The following is a 22,073-nucleotide window of genomic DNA, read 5'->3' as shown; positions in this document are numbered from 1 at the left end:
TCAAATTTCATCCTAGACGGATATATATATATATATATATATATATATGGAGATCAGCTCTCTTGCCGGTTAGGTGCTTATCAATGCAAACAGGGTCATAGAATTTGTGTTCTCTACTAGAAAATATTCAATGACAATAAGATCTATGGCATATGATCAACTTTTTTTTATTAGCAAACAACATTATATATTATTAACAAGGTAACAGAAGTACCATCAAGATTACAAAAAGACCGAAAGGCTAGCGTCCCAGTTCAACCATTACAAAATACAATTCATAAATTCTTTCTCCTCTATCCAATGAAATATACCATAAACTCTGCACCTATTTTTAACCCCCGCGTGTATCCACCATCGGCAATTTTGCATGTTTCGGGTTTTTCTTCCTGCACCTTTTCTTAACTTAGTCATCCCAACCAATGGTATTCCTCTGAGCAGTTATAAACTTTGAATACAAATCAGAAGATTACAAAATCATTAAAAAAAAAAAGAGAAATGAAAGTTCTTAACATATGAGTGCAGCCATAGCCAAGATTTGAACCTAATAGTTTCCAACACAAAATCCAAGTCTAAGTGCATTATCTTCAAAAATAATCTTGTTACGATGACACCACAATGACCACACCGCTGCATTCCATATTGACTTCCACACTTTATTTTTTTTCCTTCCCCAACCAGCTACAATCATGTAGAAAGAAATGTTGAACGAGTTCCTTATGTTAAGCAGAAACAATTCCCAACCAGTCATACCATGCATTCCAAATAGTTGAAGCAAAAGGACAAGTGAATAATAAGTGTTCGGGTTTCATCCATTTCATGGCAAAATGGACAAGATAATTCAACCCCCACTAGCCGGATTCCACATTTGCTAAGATTGATCCGCGTTGGTAACATATCCAAGAATATCTTCCAAATGAAAATAGCAACATTTTTTGGAATGAAGAGCTTCCAAAGATGCTTGTGGAAAAGGCTTTCAACACGGTTTGGATCAAAAGATACATTGTGATATGCCAAATTGACCGAAAAGGAACTTGTTGAACTAAATTTTCACAACACCTAATAAATCACTTTTATAGATACTTTGTGTCAGTTTTTGTCCCATTTGCATGCATTTTTTTGGTAAAACTTACATTTGGGTGCTAGTTTTATCTTGTAGAATCATAGTTGTCCAATTAAGTAAAAAGAGTATAAATTTGCACTTTTACCTAAAGATTTGAAGACTCTGTCACTTGACCATGATCATAATATATCTAGCACGACCATGATAAGCATGATAACCATGATAATATGATGACATCCATTTGTAGATAGTGTCAGTCTTCTGACAACAATTATAGTGAATTCACTACGATCGTAATCACATCATGACAGTCATATTCAGTTCATCATGCTCCAAAGTTTTAGCGTCATAATTTTTTACTATAGTCGTGGTAGATTTCATCATAGCCGTAGTGCACCTCAAACGAGTTTGTATTCTTAGGAAGCTATATAAATAGGGGGTAGGAGTCAATAAATGAACCTTTTGTCATTATTACAAATTAGAGAACATTTTTTAGGGCTGTAAATGAGAGGCAATACTATGACGACTGATCATGATCATTGTTCTTCCCTTGTGATAAGTCTATGCTAATTTCGTATAGTCTTTCTAGTTTTGTGATGATCATAAGCGACTAGTTACCCTAGTCTAAGGTTTATGGTGTAACTGTACAATTGTATCCACTTTCTCTGTTCTTAATGGAATTCTTCAATGTTCTATGTTAATTAATTATCTTTGTTATTTTTATTGTTTATTTGAGAATTGATCAATCCTATGTTTAATCGAATATACCCTGATGATCATCTACCTATGTTTGGTAGACTTAGGTACAAAATATTTTACACCAAATTGCATGATCAAACTGTTTGGGTAATCTCTGATTAGTTAATTAATTCTCACCATCTTTTTTTTGTTTGGACATACGTTTAGGTAAATCCAAAAATGATGATTTTTTTACATTAATTATATATATAACCGATATAAATATAATATTTTTTATATAGATTATGTGAAAAATTGATATAAATGTAACATTTTTATATTAATTATACATATAATCAATGTAAATAAATAATACATATAAGTTTGAATATTCAAATCTTATTCCGGGCTAAAAAAACGATACATTAAATCTTAAGAATGAAAAAAATATTAAAAATTTGACATGGATAAATTTTAAATATTTTTACATTTACTACAACAACAAATATAGTTTAGTCTTGCTTAAATTAATATTTAAAAATTTAAATGTAAATATTGTACATACAATTGTTTTATATCAATATTTAACGTTTTAAAAGCATCAGAATAAGCTTTTCATACAATTTTTTTTTATAGTTTTAATCATATATTGCACAAAATTTTGCCTTTGATGTCCCTTGAAAAAGAAAAACAAGAAGACTAGCAGTAGTAGTAGCATCTGATACCGGGGATAGACGGGGCACATGAAGGAGACACGTAGACAAACACACTAACACAGCGAGGCAGACATAGGAAAGGGGGGGAAAAGGAGCATAAATGGCATTGCGTCATTTACGATTCTTCCCTCACACACTTCCTCTAACTCTCACTCCCACTCCCAATCCCAATAACAGTAACCGTTTTTCCTTCTTCACTCCCTCACTCTCTTCCACCACGCTCATGGCCACTGCTCACAAGGTCCTGGTTCCCATCGCCGACGGCACCGAGCCCATGGAGGCTGTCATCACCATCGACGTCCTCCGACGCTCCGGCGCCGACGTCACCGTCGCCTCCGCCTCCGACAACCTCGCCGTCCAAGCTCTCCATGGCGTCAAGATCATCGCCGACGCCCCTGTCCGAGACGTCGCTGCCACCTCCTTTGACCTCGTCGCTCTCCCCGTACCTCTCTCTCTCAATATCTCCTACATGCTTGTTGCGTTGCTCTTGAAATTGTTTCGATTGTTAATCATCAAATTAAAGATGATTCCGATAAATTGATTAGTTATTAGTTGTGAACCATTGTTGTAACATCACGAATTGATTCACTGGTTAATTTTTTCTTAACTGTTATTAGAGAAAAGAAAACCACAAATTAGTCCATGGAATTGTAATTTAAACCATCGTTGAGTTTATGAAGAGTGTCATTTTTAGAAAATACAAGTACTATGGGTCTATGGTAATGGCACTGACATTTGTAAACATTCTTTTAACCTTCATTCAATTACAAACTGCAATGAAAGGTAATGATTTCAGATTGGTTGATACTGTGAAAAAACTTATTTAAACTGGTTTACATCACTGTTAAACTATTTTTAGAAAGTCAGAGACTAAACAATAAACACTGACATTTACTTATTGTTATTGTTTTTGTGTGTGTAGGGAGGGTTACAGGGTGTTGAGAATCTGAGAGACTGTAAAGTTCTGGAAGGGTTGGTGAAGAAGCATGTTGAGGACGGACGGCTCTATGCGGCGGTGTGTGCTGCTCCTGCGGTGGTGCTCGGACCTTGGGGTTTGCTGAATGGGAAAAAGGTAAAGTTTGCTTAGCAATCCACTTTGTGGTGTTGTGTTGCTGATGGTGATGGTTTTGGTGACTCTGTGTGTGTGTGTGGTTGTTGGACAGGCGACTTGTTATCCTGCATTGATGGAGAAATTGGCCGCTTATGCAGCCGCTACTTCTGAGTCTAGGGTGCAGGTGGATGGCAGAGTTGTGACCAGTCGTGCGCCGGGAACTACCATGGAGTTTGCCATCACTTTGATTGAGCAGTTAATTGGAAAAGAGAAAGCAGATGAAGTTGCAGGTCCATTGGTGAGGACTTCGTTTGTGCCATGATAACTCCACTTGTTGTTTTTGAAAAGCAGAGAAATGTAGCATACACTACCAACTTGTTGCATATCATTATCAGGTGACTGGTGGGAGGGACCAGTCTAAATTATACAATCATACGCGGATGATCGGATTATATTGAAGTGAAATTGATCTTCATCATCCATGTAAAATTAAATGGTCAAGATTAGTTCATCTCTCCTCTCACACTATAAACGTGGTGCCTACTTATAACTGATAATATGCTTAATCTGTCAGTATCCGGAAATAATCTGGGAATTAATATGGTTGGTAATTGGTAATTTGGTTTCTGCCTTTCTGGATTATTTTAATAGACTTCTTTATGACAAACCCTCACTGACATGTTCTGTGATATCTGGAAATAGAAATGGGTATGTGTTAGGCTTTGGGAATTGGGAATGTATGAGTGAACTGGTGCACATGGGTGCGTTGAGCTTTCAACTGCTGAATTTTTGACATACAACGCAAGTGCTATTTTGTATTGCTTTATGATATCAGATCCTTGCTATGATGTAAATTACTTTACCTTTTCTCATCAGTTTCTTGTGTAATTCAACATTCAGGTCATGCATTCCAATCATGATGATGAACATACTTTTAAGGAGTTTAACCCAGTGCAGTGGACATCAGACAATCCACCCAAGGTGAGGTTTTGACAATTTTGCTGTAAAATTTCTGTTTATTAACAAGAGTATCTCAGAAAGGAAGCACGACTATGCTATTTTGAATTTCTTTGGTAGGAATATATCTACACCTACAAAGAAAATTTTTGTCACTCTATTTGTAACTTTGACATGTATTGGTATTTGCACTTGTCTTCTTTTCAGATTCTTGTACCAATTGCAAATGGTTCAGAGGAAATGGAAGCTGTTATCATCATTGATATTCTGCGAAGAGCAAAGGCAAAGGTTGTGGTTGCTTCTGTTGAGGATAAACTAGAGATTGTGGCATCACGCAAAGTTAAACTGGAGGCAGACATGCTCCTTGATGAAGCAGCCAAACTTTCATATGACCTTATTGTGTTACCTGTAAGATGGCTTCTTATTTTCTTCATAGTAATGAATCAATACATAGTATTTAGTTTGTGCATATATTTCAATTTTCTACAGGGAGGACTTGGTGGTGCCCAAACTTTTGCAAACTCAGAAACCTTGGTGAGTTTGCTGAAAAAGCAAAGAGAATCAAACATATATTATGGAGCAATATGTGCATCCCCGGCTTTAGTCTTGGAGCCCCATGGCTTGCTGAAGGTATTTGTTTTCTGGGTCTATCTGTGATCCTTATAAAGCAAGATTTCAGTAAAATGACAATAATATACATTCAATTCTCTTAGTTGCACGTAACTTGATCTGAAGTTTATTTGGTTTGGTTTTCTGTAATCAACGTCAACTTAGCCACATGCTCTGCAATCAGCAAGATTTAGAAAAACATGCATGACAAACTGTACAGTAAGGTTCAAGTTCATTATTGCTAAAGACACTCTCTGATGATGCTAATTTCCCTGTGGAGTCTCCATTCTAATATTTATGGTGTTATAAAATGCTTGCTAGACCTAAATAGTTCTTTGAACTTGATTTCCAATCCATGCTTCTCCAATGTTTATGACTTTATTTTGCACCATGGTGTTAATTTGAGACATGATTTTTTATTTTCTTCAATACAGGGTAAAAAGGCCACTGCCTTTCCTGTAATGTGCAACAAGTTATCAGATCAGAGTGAAGTAGAAAACAGGGTGGTAGTTGATGGCAATCTTATTACCAGCAGAGGTCCAGGAACCTCCATTGAGTTTGCATTAGCTATTGTGGAGAAGCTGTTTGGACGCAAGTTAGCACTAGAACTTGCAAAGGCAGTAGTGTTTGCACGCCCTTAGGATTTTTGAACGCGAAGCTTTTTGTACCGATGCATTATAGATATGTGTATGGATAATTGAGTGTATCTGAACCTTCTTGAGTTGTAAAAATCACGAATATAAGTGGTTGCTAATTACTTTGATATCTCATTGGTAGTTGCTTTCCGACTGCCGTGGAATCTAAATTTTACTTGAATGAAAGGAGAGTGCTGTGGTTTTAATGCTGTGTAAGATAAGATGGTTTTAGTGTTTTTCTTTTTTCTTTTCTTTCAATGTCTACTTTTTGTATTATAAATTAAGATAAGGTGTTGTTGGTAGGAAGTGTACGAATAATAATTCTCCAGTGCTGTGCTCTTGTGCTGGACTCAATTTAAGAAAAATGTTAGTTCCATAATTTGCACATCTGATGGAAAAAGAGAGAAAAAATAAATCAGATTCTGCGCATGGTGTGACCTCTTTATTAACTGAAATATATACAATTAGCAACCACAACCTATGGTGTGACCTATGTTTGTGTCACTGGATTTTCTCCCACCCTTGATGTGATATTCAATCCTGATGCCATTATTATGTTCTGTTAATAATAGTCTACAATTACATTTTCGTAATTCATCGGTTACATTCCGGTTGTTGGTAAGTGAACTCGTTTCTGCAAGGAGGAAAAGAAACTGAATAATCCTTTTTATTTTTTCATTCTCGTTCTTAAGTATTAAAAAAAAAATCTCGTTCTTGAGTTAACAGATAATGTATACACTGCGTGTTAGAATAAAGAGCACTGTAAGTATTGCGTGCAAAGAGTTACACACGAAGAAGGAGATCATAGCAGCATGGAAAATTCAGAAGAATCAGAATAATATTGATAGCCTTGTTTTTATTGGTACAAATAGTGATAGATTTTTGCCGCGTGTAAGTATGAACTATGCATTGTCATTGATGAAAAAAAAAATCAAATGAAAATCCGTGGAAGGACTGTAACGAGTACCTAAATCTGTTGTAAATCTGATCTATTTTCTGGTCCTGTAACATCTAAACCAAAGAATAAAAAAGCTAAGCACTCTATAACCCACTATGAAGCTCAACATTACAGCCAAATTGGTCCATTTTTGTGAATCTCTCAGACCCTGTTGTCTTAAGAATTCAACTCCATATAGTATGCATTTTCCATTGTTAATTTCTAAGCATCTCATTTTCCCTTGCTCTCCCCCATATTCATTTATCATAAGGCACTCAAATGGATACTTGAATAGGCTCAAATAGTGCATAAAAATCCAATAACTTGGTATTTTTTCTTCTGATATGAAATACCCTGAGAATAGAAAGAAGGACCCCATTAGACCTGCAATCACAGAGGTTCCGAGGATGAAATTCGGCACGAGAGCGCTGAAACAAGCCACAAGAGAATTCGACATGAGTAGGACCAACCAAACCACTAAGGAGAAGTAAAGGAAACCATCAATGTCTTTCCTTAATCCTACAAGCCAATACACTGGAGTAGAATACAGAAGACCAACCAATAGAAGGAAAGGAAGGAACACAAGGGTATTTGCTAAAACATAGGAGGAAACTCTATAAGCTCCTCTTGAGGTCTCTCTCATGAAAGTTCTTCTCTCCTCCAAGAAAATAGGCAAGCCTTCTGTTGTTGATGATAGCAAAAAAGTAAGGCTGAAAGCAAAGAAACCACTTCTTGTTTGCAATGCCACATGACTGCGTTGACTGCCAACATTGAAAAATATGCTCCCCAGTATAAAACCAGCTACTAAGGCTTGTATGACCCGGGTGACAAAGAGTTGCTTGGTTCTGAATATGTTGCAGCAAAATCTTTGTCCTAGGATTGAAATCTCCTCCGTTGGAGAATTTGAGTACATAAGTGCCTTTTCTTTGGCAACCTTAGAGTACTGCATCCTCATTTTGTGATCTTGGTTCTCTTTGAGCAGAAACTGGTTGTCCACAGATTCTGAAGTATGTATAACCAAGCATTCCATGACATCAAGAGCAAACTCGAGTACATTGACATGGTCAGGAATGTGGTGCCCGGCTAACTTAAGCCTAGCCTCAAGAAGATTCAATGATCCATTATGCATCACAAATCCATCAGACAGCAAAATGAGGCCATCAAATAGCTCTAGGATTCGGAAACCAGGTTGGTGGATGGTTAAGATAATAGTCTTACCTTGGTTAAATGCAACAAGTCTAAGCAATGAGACCACACTAAGAGCTGATGCTGAATCCAACCCTGAAGTTGGTTCATCAATCAAAATAACTGCAGGGTCATGAACCAAGTCCACACCAATGGAAACTCTACGCCTCTCTCCGCCAGATATGCCATGGTCTGATCCACCTCCAATTCTTGAATCTGCAATATGGTCCAACCCAAGCTCCTTCACCAACTCTTCAACTCTGATGGCAGCAACTTTTCTTCCCCCGGGAAGCCTCAGCATGGCACTATACATGAGTGTCTCTTTAACTGTGAGTGATGGAAACAAAGCATCATCTTGTGTGACATACCCTGATGTTCTTCTAAACTGATTCACATCCATAGGCCTATGATTGACAAGAACTTGGCCAGACACTTTAAAGGAGGGTATTCTCCCAGCAAGAATCTCAAGCAGTGTGGTTTTTCCAGCTCCACTAGGGCCAGCAATAGCAGTAAGCTCCCCTGGCCTTGCCTCACAATTCACATCCTTCAAAATGAACTTGGCACCTCTCCCCGGATTGGAACCAAAACAAAGGCTTCTACACTCATCAAGCTGGCTGCACAACTTGTATGACAAGTTCTTTGTTTCTATTATGTATGGAGTTTTTCTGGTACATGAGATGGGCTTGAATGGTGATCCCATTTTGTGTTTGTGTGCATGCAAAAGTGAGAGAAGAAAGGCATGTATTGGCTAAGTTATGTGAAGAAGAGGAGATAGAGAGAAAGCTAGGGAGATGAGCTAACACACCAAACTATATGCTAGTTTTTAAGCTAGAGAAGCCAACAACATAGGTTTTGTAATTATGCAAATGGAGTTTGAAAGTTTGGACTTTGGACAAGGGACTTGACTTGGTGTACTCTTGTATTTCTAAAGGTGTGTTGGATTTGGAAAGAGTTTGGCTGAGTTATAGTGATTCAAGAAAACCAAAGAAAGAATGTATACGTAGAAAGTTTTTTATTTGGTAAGCTGAATATTGACTATGCATTGTTAGTGTTTGGTTCCCCCACCATCTTCCACACATGCTGAGGTAGCTTCAGAGTTTAGTAGGTGGAAGATCAAAATTATCAAATTCAGTTTTACAAGTTAACTGCAATCTTTTTCAACTGTGATATAGAATTTTGTCTACATATTTTTTAACTGTAAGTTGTGTATTTCTTAATTCAATGGATTGATAATTCTACTAGATCATGAATGAGTAAACACCTAATCAAATTTGTTTAATCGATGACTTAATTTTTTGTTTTGGCGAGCATCAATTACTCAAATAAATGCGTCTTTTTTTTTTTTGCTCGTAATAAACTACTCTTGTGAAAAGAACAAAAAAATGATAGACAAACAACAACTTATATAACATTATTTTATGTGTATATCTTACCCTATTAATTATTTGTTACATTTCAAATGATTTACCTGTAATAAAAATGAGTCTTGTTTGTTCTAAACCCAAAACTTTAAATGGTTTTTTGAACATCCTTATGCTTGAGTCATCAAGTGATGTTTTCTAAACACTAGATTTTAGACACGTGTCATGCATGATTTATTTATATTATACATTTTTAATATTTTTAGTTTTTGTGTGAATGTAAATAAATTTTTTATTTTATTTTTTATTTTTTTGTAATATATAATTACATCAAAATTGTGACTGTTGTTTCCAAAAAAATTAGAGATATTTAAATTTATTATAAATTATTATTTTTTGACTAACGATAACGATACAGTATCTTTATAAAATTTATAAATAAAAATGTAAATATATATATATATATATATAATTGAGTGTTTGTTTTTGTTATTATGGATATAATATTAGAATATATTTTTTGTGTTCTTTGTAATTAATAATTTTTAATTATTTTTTTCTAAAAGTAACAGATAGCGTAAAAAAATAAATATAAAATAATATAATACATTAAATTAATTTAAAACTTAAAATATGAAAATTGATAGTAATATACATACTACATATACACAAAAATAAGAGAAATTCATTTAATTACCACTTAATATTATTATGAATCAATTTAAAGAGATAAAAAATACATTTATAACAATAAAATATTTTTATTCTTGAATTAAAAATATATATTTGGATCTAAAAGAAAAACATAAAATTAATTATGTATTATACATAATAAATTCATAAAAAAATATTATATAAAGGAAAAATCTTTTTTTAATATATTAACGCAATACAACATAAATAGCATTAGAAACTACATTTTTTTTTATCATAAGTTTACTTTACTGTTTTACTTTTATTATTTATTTAAAATATGTTTTATGAACAATAATAAATAAAGATATATTTCATTGTTTATGTATTTTAATATTAATTTATTGATGGTTATTTTGTTTTGTAAATATATTTTATGATTTCTTTATCGGTGAATATTAACTTATATTTATGAAATAATTTTTTAATTCTTTTTTATATTTTAAATTTATTTATAAATATGTATTTTTTTATTAATTTATATTTTTATTCAACGATTGAATTTTTAAAAAAAATTTATGAAGTCTTGCATAAATTAAAATCGAAATTGAACTTCAAGTTCACAAAATAATTAAAAAAATCAACATTTTATCAACTAAGGATAATACAATAGTCAAAATTGATAGGCTTTTTTACATACTAACATAAAATTCACTTTTTCGTATTAAAAATTAATAAAGAATAAATAAATTAAGAATTAATATCGTGACACTCATAATTAGGGGTGTTTAAAACTAAATCAAACCAAACTATTTGTAAATAGTGAAATCATAATAAAAAAATAAAAATTGCTCAAATAAAAAATCACAACAATAAAAAATCTAAAAAACTTCATATTTTACTTTCATAGATTAAAAAATGATATATTAATATTGTTAAAAAATATCATTAAATATCAAAGTGATGTACAAATTATTATATTACAAAAAGGATCGGTAATATCATTTTATACTAGTAGTGAAATTAATAATTTTTAACTAAAATATGTTAAACAAAATTTAATAAAAAAAATAAAATTCTTTTTAAAAATAATAATAATGTAAGTTTAGTTCATATATTTTAAATTATGATGATAGATTAAAAAAAAGTAAAATAAACTAAATCAAACCAAAAAAAATTGATTTGAATTTGATATTATTTTTAAACGGAACTAAATTGAATTGTATCTTGATTTTATGATTTAAGTGATTTTTTTTTTATCTAAAAACCGAATACCACAGCATGTACACCCTTAGTCATAATCTTATATATTAAGGAATTAGATTAGTTTTCTTTTTGGGTTTTTTCAGAGCAAAGTGTCTACAATAATCATTATCCACTTTATAGTATGATTAATCAACCAAATGGTTAAATATACTTTTTTTTTTCCTTCTGTTAACGCAACCACTGTAAATTTTCTTTTACTTTTCCCACTTCAACGAAATCAAAGGTCTTAATGTAATATTAAACATACTAATGACAATCAAAATAAGTGGATCAAAGTGCTTATTAGTTAGGCTTAAATAAGAGTTAGTGATAAGTAAATCACTAAAATCAGAATAAATGGGACTACAAATGTCTTGATGTATTATGAGCTTTGGGGGTTTGTGACTTTGCTCGAAGTTGCTTGGGAAGCTGGTATTCAAAAACTGTTATTTGAGAGTGACTCTAAAGTTGTGGTCCAGTTTGTTACAAATGGAGTTAGCCATATGCATCCATTTTGGTCTACAGTGGAAGCTATTCGGAGTTGCAGGTAGCTCATGTTTAGCTGTAGTTGCTCATTCGGATCACATTGGATTAAATGTATCGCCTTATCCACCCTTTGGGGTGTCATTTTTCTTTTTGTTAAATAATCACTTTTCTCATTGAACATGTAATTTGTTGATAAATACATTTCTGAAAAATAAAAATATAAAATTTAGTTTTTGGAAATGTAAAAAGTGCGATAAATATATTCGACCCTTAACTTTCATCTGTCACTCTTAATAAATGAATTTACTTGACACAGAGGGACGAATTTGTCAATGAAATGATAGTCAATTTGATCATCTCTAATTGTCACATAAAGACATATTTATCATATAATATTTTTTGACTTTTTCTCTTCCACTCCCCTGATAAATACGTTCTTACAAAATGAAAATACTAATAGATTGTCACACTTTTGAGACTAAATTTTATATTTTCATCATTCTGGGACGCATTTATTAGCGAGTGAGAAAATGAAAAGTTAAAAAAATACTATATAACAAATATGTCATTACCTTGACAATTCGATATGGTCACGTTAGCCATTATTTCACTCATAAATTCGTTTATATGTGTCACGTAAACTATTTTATTAACGACGACAGATGAAAATTAACAATCAAATATATCTGTCACACTTTTTATATTTTCTAGGACTAAATTTTATATTTTTATATTTGAGGGATGCATTTATTAGCGAATTACATGTTTAAAGATAAAAGTGATTGTTTACTAGCCACGGGTATTTTTGTAAATATCATATTGCCTTGTAAATGGGATTAAATTAGTATATATGAAAAAAAATCAAAACATTTTTATTTTTGAAGGAGAGTAATTTAAAATTAATACAGAAATTAATTATTCACATTAATGATATATTAATTAGTGGTTTTAATCAATAATAAAAATTAACGGTTTTAATTCATAAAATACATTTAATGTACTCTTTATTCATAAAATTGTGTGATATTCTATATTTCAATATGCAACATTTCGGAAATTGAATAAACATACTAATACTTTCTAATTTTATGTTATATTATATTCTTATTCTATTTAAACATATGACACCTTGTAGATAACTTTTATTAGAATGTTAAATATTTGAAGAGTGAGAAAGAAAAAAATAAAAGAAGAGAAAAGTTTGTTTGTTGTTGGTTTTTTATAGGATATTTTACACCATTTTGTTGTGGCAAGCATTCTATTCTGTATTCTAGAATCCTCATCACAACAATGACTCTATAAGGCAGATAGAAAACCCTAAACCCTTTCCACTCACTCTCTCTCTCACCAACGATGGCGACTCAGATCCTCTCTCGCATCTTCCCCAAAACCCTAACCCTAGCCCCCTTCCTCTTCCGCTCCCTCACCACCGCCCCCTCTCGTCCTTCCCTCCCCGCGCTCTCCTTCCTCCGCCGTATCTCCGTTGCAGCCAACCCCTCCCTCCGCCGCGTCCTCCTCCCAAACGCCCCCTCCCTCCGCGCCCTCTCCACACGCGCCACCACCTCCTCCCTCAACGACCCCAACCCTAACTGGTCCAACCGTCCCCCGAAAGAAACCATCTTGCTCGACGGCTGCGACTTCGAACACTGGCTCGTCGTCATGGAGAAGCCCGAGGGCGACCCTACCCGCGATGACATCATCGATAGCTACATTAAAACCTTGGCCAAGGTCATCGGAAGGTAATCACTCTTATTCTTAATATTCCTCATGTTTTATCCATGATTCCAATTTTATTATCCAATTTCTTGTTTTATGTGTTTTAATTAGTTTTATTAAGTGTTATATTATATTGCTATCGTTTGCTCTAACAGAATAAATAAAAAAGTTGCATCTTTGTTATGAATAATATAACGGGTATGATGAATAGCTCAATCAATATCTTAATTTTAGTTTTTATATTTAACTTGGTATTATATGATAAAAAATAAGCCCGAATGAGCTATGTGGAGGCTACTGAAGGTGCATTCTCCACATGGTTGGGTGTATTGGGCTGATTGTTTGGTGTGATTGGTTTGGTTTTTGTAGTGAAGAGGAGGCGAGGATGAAGATATATTCGGTTTCGACTAGGCACTACTTTGCGTTTGGGGCTCTTGTGTCTGAAGAGCTTTCTATCAAGCTTAAAGGTATTTGTGGTTTTCAACCTTAAGGGTATTGTTTGTGTTCTGTGCTAGTGTTTTTTTTTCTTAATTCTAGTTTTTGGTTTTTTGGAATTGCAGAATTGCCTGGAGTTCGGTGGGTGCTTCCTGATTCTTACTTGAATGTTAAGGAAAAGGATTATGGAGGTAAAATCTCTTGTTCTGTTACCTGGCTTTTTGTGTATATTCAATATTTTTGAGGCATGGCTTTTCTTGTCTGTGTGTGCCTTTGGCATTAGCATCTCATGAATCCATGAATGTTGTTGGATTGCATTAGCATAGCATGGTATGTTATGATTGTGAGGTTCTGTTTCACAATGGGGTTAGGTTGTAAACTGTTGCCACATAGCATGTTTTTCTTGTCGCAGATATGTTATAATATTGTGTTTTCTGAACTTTTTTGTTTTTCTGACCAGGTGAGCCCTTTATTAACGGGCAAGCAGTTCCCTATGATCCCAAGTATCACGAAGAGTGGGTTAGAAACAATGCACGTGCCAATGAGAGAAACAGGCGCAATGACAGGCCTCGTAATGCTGACAGGTCAAGAAACTTTGAGAGGAGGAGGGAAAATGTGGTGAACAGAGATATGCAGGGCAGGCCTCCTATGCCAAATCCTGGCCCTAATATGGGTGGTCCTCCTCCAAGCAATGCAGGCGGGTACCCTCCAAACAATGCAGGCGGGTACCCTCCTAACAATGCAGGCGGGTACCCTCCTAACAATGCAGGATATGCTCCTCCCAATGCTGGAGGTGGTTACCCTCCTAACACGGGTGGTGGCTATGGTCCCGGTGGTGGTGTACCTCAAAATAACTATGCAGGGAACATGGGAGGGCCACCACCAAACCAGAACATGGGAGGCTTTCAACCAAATGCAGGATGGTCAAACAATGCTCCCAGTAGAGATGTGCCAAGCAGGGATATGGGAGGACCACCTGGTGGGAACCCATATTCTGCGTGAGATCACTGCCATATTTTTCTAGCCAATGTAGATAACGAGGAATTGTGCCCAAGACAACATAGAGTTTATGCCATGTTTCTCAAGGAATTAGAATTTATTAGTCTTACATGTTACAACTATTTCTAATGAACCTGCATGTTGTGTATCCGAAGTCCACAATATTTAAGGCTAGATACGATCGTTTTGTATTGTTTGTGAGGTTGACGGTCTATAATTTGTCATTTGATTGAGGTTGCCTTGCAGACTTATTATTATATTACTGTAGTAATAATTACCTGTTTAGGGGTCTAGTTTATTGACAAGAAGTTTGTCTCAAATTTTTCCACTGAGGTGATGATGTGTGTGAAGTTTGGGTAGTGGGGAGCGAAATTGTTGAAAGGCAGTAAGAATATATATATATTTATTTATTTATTTATTTATTTTTGTGGATAAGCAGCAAGAATATATTGTGAAGATGAGAGGTGGATAGGAAAAATCTACATTACCTGAGATTATTTATATTGGGCGTTATTTAAGCAAGTGATTCTCGACGTTGTAGAATTGTGGTTGTATCTGCCTTGTCCGGCAAAGTAAACAAAAATTACGAAGTTAAAATGGTTGGTAGTATGGATGTAAAGGGTTAACATAACTTAATGAGTGTTGTAGTTCAGTTGTGCTAACATGGTTTTGATTTCTATATAGGTTAGGTAGAATTATTTTACAAGTCCAAGTTTAGTTAGTCGGCAACTAGCTCTGTTATGACATGGATTTCATGGTGTAGGAAACTAGCTCTGTTATGACATGTTCAATTTGAAAAAATATGTTAAAAGAAAGTGTTAGTATTTGATTGATGATAAAAAAAAATGAATGGAGAGTGAATAAAATTTAAAATCAAAAGGAAAAATGACTGGCAAGTAAAACAATGAGTGAATGATATTTTAGTAAATTATTTGATATGATAAATATATTAATTGATGAGAACAAAGTTGTTACCGTTAATGGACCTGCTAATGTTTTTTTATTAACGTTGTAGAGTAAGTTATTGAAGAAAAAGATTAGTTAAATGATGATAATGTCCTTTTATAATCCTACTCATTATAGAGTACTGAATTCTAGAATAATTATTCAAATAAAAAATATATCGGAACAAAACTTTAATTTAATTTATTTTGAAACATAGTATAAAATATACGAATACCTTACGTTCTGTCTTTTCCCGCTAAAATTTCTTTTGGAGTTACCACTTACTTATGCATTCAATGTTGGTGATGTTCAAAATTTTCAGTTGGTGTTACTTTCGACCAATCGTTTCCAATCAATCATTATTGATAATCTCGTACAAAAGGGAAAAAAGATAGTAGTTACCATTACATTTATCAGCAAATTAAACCACCAATGTCTATGTTCTTTAGTGTTCCTCATTTACGTAGTTTGTATTCTTCTTAGTAGCTAATAGAAAAGACTTGTCCTTCTAGTTTTACAGGTATGAATGAATGTAGCTTCAAACAAGGTTGTTATTTATATTGGTACAGGCCTACAGCACTGCAAATTTTATATTAGTAAAATGACGGTAAATGTTAATTATTTGGTAAAATCTTACATCAATCTTATCATAAGTATGGTAAAGTGTGAGAGAGAATGTTGTTAATATTTTATTTATATTATTATTTTATTTAGTTAAAATAAAATTATTTCTACTTTATAATTAAAATAATTTATTATATTAATTATTGACAAAGTTAATGAATATTCTATATGAATAACATAATTAAAAAAATGTTTTGTTAAATAATTTTATAGTATTAGAATCCGCATTGCACGGATTTTGAAAAAAATAATAATAAAAGAATGAATAACAAATTCAATAATTGAATAAAATAAATGAAAAAAATTTGAAAAATTATCCAAGTGACACGTGACGGTAACAAGACAATTTTAATAATACTATTCACAATATTACAAGTCTAAATATCTACTTAATTATTACTAAAGTGTTCTTCTTCTATTCACATATGTACTAACAACATTATCATTATACATCATCGATCTTAAAGGGTTTCTTTCACATCTCCAATTCGAATTCAATGGTAATAAGCCTAATTGTCCTTCTTTTTGGACTTTTAGTCCTTCCTTATTAGGAGCATACCTTTTTTTGTCATTGAAAAACTTAAAAATAGTCATCTCATATCTCTTTGTTATCATAATAATACATAACCGAAAACCTTTCCTATTTCTTTCTTAATACATCTTACTTGATTCAAATATCTTGTCTTTTTTCTTTCTATTTTTGACAAGCCTAATATATCTTGTGTTCTTCCTTCTTTGTCCCAAGATTTCGGTAAAATTATTCAAAAACCTTAGGCTGTGATTCACTTACAATTTTTCTTGTCTTATGATACTTGGCTCAAATTTAAGTATTATTGCCCCATACAAGATTTTAAAATGTTTTCTTTTGTTTCTTACCTAGTCTTGAACACTTTCATTCCGTATCACCAATGTTTCTTATTTCTCAGCTTAAAACCTTTTTATTCATTCATGATTGTTTTAGCAAACTTTCTTATCTTCTTAGACATCTAAACCCAAATGAGATTAGCACTATCCTGTAATTCTCAATTACCTTCCTCCAATCATTTCGAAAAAAATGTCAAAAAATTACTACCTTGAATTGTCACTCTTATAAGGGATCAGATGTTCTTCCTGCTTCTTGAAACAAAATGTTCATAATTCTAATATTATAAATCACAACGAAATCAAGAATAAGTTGTCTTTCCTCATTTTGTTCTCCAAAACCCAAACCACTATCTTGTACATTGCTTTATCTTACTACCAACATGCTCATTTAGATTCCCACCTAAGGAAAGAAAAAATTCTATTGTAGAAAAAATTCTATTGAACTATCCCCTCCAAATCTTTCCAAAAATTATCTTTCTCAAGTACCTCTTATCTTACTTACGGTGCATGATACTAATTATTACTCAAACAGAAAAAATGCTGCTATTTATGTTAAAAATAAATAAATGAATAAATAATAAACATTCATCTTTGAAAAGTCGAAAATGTAAATTTCAAAGCTAGAACAATAATAGTGTATGTTCAGCATTTTTTGGAGGAAAAAAACTTAATTCACCCAAAATAAAAACTAAGATCGTCATCCTCTTGTCGATTACCCCGCGTTATTTCACCCCAAGAATTGAATAACACAGTAGACACGAAAAACGAGCAACTGTTACATAATACACAACACACGCTCCCTGACTCACAGAAAGAGAGTGAGGGATGATGATCTGTTCAAAAGGTAGTGGCTGCTGCAGAATTAGCTGAAACAGTATAATCCAAAGACCATATATTTATTGGAAAAATGCATTATGTATAAATCACTGTGGAACACGTGAATTGATTAGCACGGATTGTTGCAGCTCAAATTAAGGTCTTGAACTCAAATAATGAGTATCCCGTTGTGTTAAAAGTTCTGAAGAATAATTATTGAAAGATATTTGTGGTTTATATAAAAAAATATGGAACAAATTAAATCACCCCCACATCCAGATGTGTGACAATCAAAGTATAGGTGTGCAGAAAATAACATGGGTATATGTAACTATGTTAGATGATATGTGCAACAGTGCAAGTAAATATACTCACGTTGCATTGGGGGCTGGAGGATGGAATTCTACAAGAGAGGTAAGCAATGCTGTATATTTTGTTGATATTTCAAAATGTTAATATTTTTATTAAACATTAATTAAATAATATTTTGTAAATTAATTTATTACTTATTAAAAACAGATCTTTTGTTTAACTTAGTCTTATTGACGGGTTAGGTTAGACTAGGTTTCACTTTATCCCTGCTTATTCTCATTAAAAAATCTTGTTCTCTTGTCTTAAATTATTTTTGGGAAGAATTTGTTAAATCCTGTAGTACTTACACATTTAAGAATAATGCTTTTCTTCACATTCAAGGAATCTCTTACTTAGTGGACAAAAGGAATTGCGGGCTAGAATTTGTGGTTTTTTTTTATTCATGAATAAAAAATATTATCATAAAATTTATAATAACTCACACATTTTGATCAACTCACCGAATTAGATCTTCTTAACTTAAAGTTTGTTATTTAAGTCAATGGTGGCGGTAAATTTGACTTGTAGAAAAGAACATTGCTTACTTAGACATTGATTGTAATAATTTATTAAAAACTAAGCACTCGTTAGTGATTGACTTTACAATGTGAATGTGCACGCTCTCTGACCACATAAAGAAGCAATTTCCAATCACAATGAATACTATTTGACTATATATTATTTCCTACACATGTCAAATGGTGTAAATTTTAACAAAACGACAACCTATGTGCCTCTATACATACTCCAACTATCACTGCGTAGAATCTCAGCACCACTTTGGCTTGTTTTGATATCTTAAAATCGTTTCCTATGGCAAGTTGGAGAATTTTATGCTTTGTCCTTCTCTTCACATCAATTTTGATCTGCCATGATGCAAGACCTCTTCCTTCTTCACTCTCAAGCACTAATGAAAACCATGAAATTTTGGAGAGTTCCAAAATAGTGTTTAGTGCCAAAATAGTGTTGAAGGAAATCCTAAGAAGGAAACAGTTGTTGGGAACAGGTTATAAGCCCAACCGACTAAGTCCTGGTGGTCCAGATCCTCACCATCACTAATCTTCTACTCTCACATGAAGATGTGAAAATGCAGAAACAGGACAAAGAAGATTGAAAATTTGTAGGGTCTGTCACCTATTCCTTTAGGATTAGGATCCAAAATTCATCCCAAATGTTCCTTTCTTTTTTTCTGTATTATTGATGTATGCACCATTTTTGTGTATGTTGCGGGGTGATTAGATGAACCACGTCCACAACAAGGGTAATGCTGAGTGATCCTAGATTCTTGGTAGATACATTTTCAGGTTATCATGTGCAAGTGGAAGTTTAGTGATGGTAAGGATATGGCCATATGCACCATGGTGCATTGGTCTCCTATTGTGCACTTTGTGTAATAAATAATAACTATTTATGGGCTCTCCTTGAACCTTAGTAATAGATTAATTACCATGTCATCAAGTAGCTTTTCCTTTTGTTTAGAAAAAAAAAAAAGATTATTATGTATTTAATTTAATCTAGGTACTGTTTGTGTGGAGTTGAGTAGTTGGACTGTGGAGAAAAAGTGAAATGTTTTGAATAACAGTACTTCCAATATTTGTCATATTCTACTCTGGTCCTGCCTCTTTCATTCTCAATCCCCCTTAATTTCTTCTCTTACATTTCTATTTTATGTATGATTTATGTTATTAAATATTACTCTTGTTTCAAATATAAGAAGAATAAAAAACCATTTTACATTAATTAAGAAAGTTAGTTAATTATATTTAATTGTATCAATTTAAATTAAAAAATATTTTTTTAACTTACCTTTCAATAGAATTTTCTATTAGAAATAAAAAATATTAAAACTAACACCTTAATTAAATGAAGAATATTTTAAAAATAATAATATTAAATAAAGTAGAGTTAATTTAATTTTTCTTATATTTGAGACAAAAAAATTTTCTTTATATTTAAGACCAAAGAAAATAAACAAAAAGAAAGCACAATCTAAAAGATTAATTTATAAAGTGAAAGAGTCTCATAATTTAACTATCACAAAGTAATGTGAAACTCACAACATTACCACTATCCTAATAATAGGCTGTTTATTTTATATTGAAGATTTCACTCATTTATGCACCTTAATTCATATTATAGATAGTCCTTTCATAACTCAACTCTCAACAAAACTACAAAGTGAGAACTTAAGTGTGGGAAGAGAGTCCAATCCAAAATCCTAGTCCAATATTAAGTGGGATAGTCAGGTATGACATTAATGAAGCATTTTATTCTACTCAATTTTGAGAGAAAAATATTGTTACTACTCCATCTGAATTAATATATAAGTAAAAAAATAATCTTGTATGTTATATTTAAATATAAATAAATCTAATTAATTTCATCATATTTAATGTTATTATTTATTTAATTTTAATTCTATTTTTAATGACTTCTTTTTATTCATGATAATAAGTTCCAATAAAATATATTTTAAAAATAAATATTTTTTAGTTGAGATTAGAAAAATTAAATAATGTCAACTAACTTTTTTAATTAATTAGTATGAAATTAATTATTTTTGTTGGAGTATTAAATTTAATTCTGTTTGTGTGTAGTAAGTAGTTGGAGTGTGGAAAAGTGAAATATTACGAATAAAAATACTTCAAATATATTTCTCATATTCATCTCTGTTCCTCCCCTTGATTTCTTTTATTTTATTTTCTTTCTGCATTGTACGATTTCCATATCCTCTGTAGGTGCATTTCTATATGATACTTGTATATTGGTTTTCAGTGAATGAATCTAATATCTCCAAATTGTTATAGCAAGTTAATTATGGTTGGTTTTTTTGTTTGGTTGGGGAGGCGGGTGTTTAAGAATAACGAGTTTTGTTAGGTTCAGATGTTTACCTTCCTTTGCTACAAATTTTGAAATTATTGAAGTCTATAATTGCCTTGGACATGGCATGTGAGAAGCATCTTTTGTTGGGTTAAATACCGATGAGCATCCCAATTAGTGCTTCTCCACTTTAAGCAATTTTCATAAAAAGGAAGAGTTCAGTAGTGTTTCAAAGTTGCATTAGTTAACCATTTAAGGTAACGAGGCTTCTGCACATGCATGTACAAGCCCTGAATTAACTCCTTCATGTGCGCTTGTTCTCTCATGCATATTTATAAATATTAATTTTTATTAATAGAAATTACAAAGGAGATGCCAATGAGTTATATCTAGTTAAAAGATTTGGATACAATTATACATTTCTCGTGTACATATATGGGTTGGAATCTCTTCTCTGAATATTGCTAGGCAATTATCATTCTATAGAGAAATCTCTTTGCGGTCTATGGTTACTCTATCACATTCTACTTGAATACAATTCACAATGTTGAAGTAACTTTTATATATATATATATATATATAAAGTATCTAATAAATTCATAATGATTTTTTATTGAATAATCTAATTGGACACCTTATGTGATCTCTATTTTCAAATCACATTTTTTTCTATAAAAATCCAAGTCAGTAACATCAAAATTAATTATGTGAATGTTGAACTAACATATTTTTACTTTTACCATTTTATAAAAAATAAACTTCAAAAGCAATATTTCTTTGACATTGTTCCCCTTAATTAACCGAATTCCACTAATACATTTACTTTTAGAAAAGAACATTAATAATTAATTCTTTTTTTAAGTGTGATTTCTTTCACTATAAATTTAGACTAGTGAGTTTCTCGTAAGATCTGACAAAAAGAGATTGTCTTATCAACAAAAATTTGAGAA

The 22,073-nt window shown here is 32.4% G+C and overlaps 3 protein-coding genes across 4 annotated transcripts; 2 read left to right on the top strand and 1 right to left on the bottom strand.

The window, feature by feature from the left end:
* The first annotated feature begins 2,459 nt into the window (after nucleotides 1–2,459).
* On the top strand, nucleotides 2,460–5,912 carry LOC100803116 (protein DJ-1 homolog B). Of its 2 annotated transcripts, XM_003540434.5 has the most exons (7): nucleotides 2,460–2,896; nucleotides 3,377–3,526; nucleotides 3,618–3,803; nucleotides 4,406–4,486; nucleotides 4,670–4,870; nucleotides 4,952–5,092; nucleotides 5,506–5,912. In XM_003540434.5, the coding sequence occupies exons 1-7, from the start codon at nucleotides 2,555–2,557 to the stop codon at nucleotides 5,710–5,712; spliced, it is 1,308 nt and encodes a 435-aa protein (XP_003540482.1). In that variant the 5' UTR covers nucleotides 2,460–2,554; the 3' UTR covers nucleotides 5,713–5,912. The 2 variants fall into 2 exon arrangements, with proteins under 2 accessions (XP_003540482.1, XP_040863579.1); XM_041007645.1 differs by having other exon boundaries at nucleotides 4,670–5,092.
* Nucleotides 5,913–6,559: 647 nt separating this feature from the next.
* Nucleotides 6,560–8,885, bottom strand: LOC100776372 (ABC transporter G family member 10). Its single transcript, XM_003539566.5, has one exon. It carries the CDS (start codon nucleotides 8,526–8,528, stop codon nucleotides 6,696–6,698), a length of 1,833 nt encoding a protein of 610 aa, XP_003539614.1. The 5' UTR covers nucleotides 8,529–8,885; the 3' UTR covers nucleotides 6,560–6,695.
* A 3,889-nt stretch (nucleotides 8,886–12,774) lies between these two features.
* Nucleotides 12,775–14,936, top strand: LOC100802590 (multiple organellar RNA editing factor 8, chloroplastic/mitochondrial). The gene is made up of 4 exons (XM_003540433.4): nucleotides 12,775–13,292; nucleotides 13,639–13,736; nucleotides 13,830–13,895; nucleotides 14,165–14,936. Exons 1-4 carry the CDS (start codon nucleotides 12,907–12,909, stop codon nucleotides 14,704–14,706), a joined length of 1,092 nt encoding a protein of 363 aa, XP_003540481.1. The 5' UTR covers nucleotides 12,775–12,906; the 3' UTR covers nucleotides 14,707–14,936.
* Nucleotides 14,937–22,073: the final 7,137 nt, after the last annotated feature.

Source organism: Glycine max, chromosome 12, assembly GCF_000004515.6.
Source record: "Glycine max cultivar Williams 82 chromosome 12, Glycine_max_v4.0, whole genome shotgun sequence".
NCBI classification, from domain to species: Eukaryota; Viridiplantae; Streptophyta; class Magnoliopsida; order Fabales; family Fabaceae; genus Glycine; species Glycine max.
The sequence above is the reverse complement of the archived record's forward strand: the minus strand, read 5'-3'. Positions and strand labels throughout refer to the sequence as shown.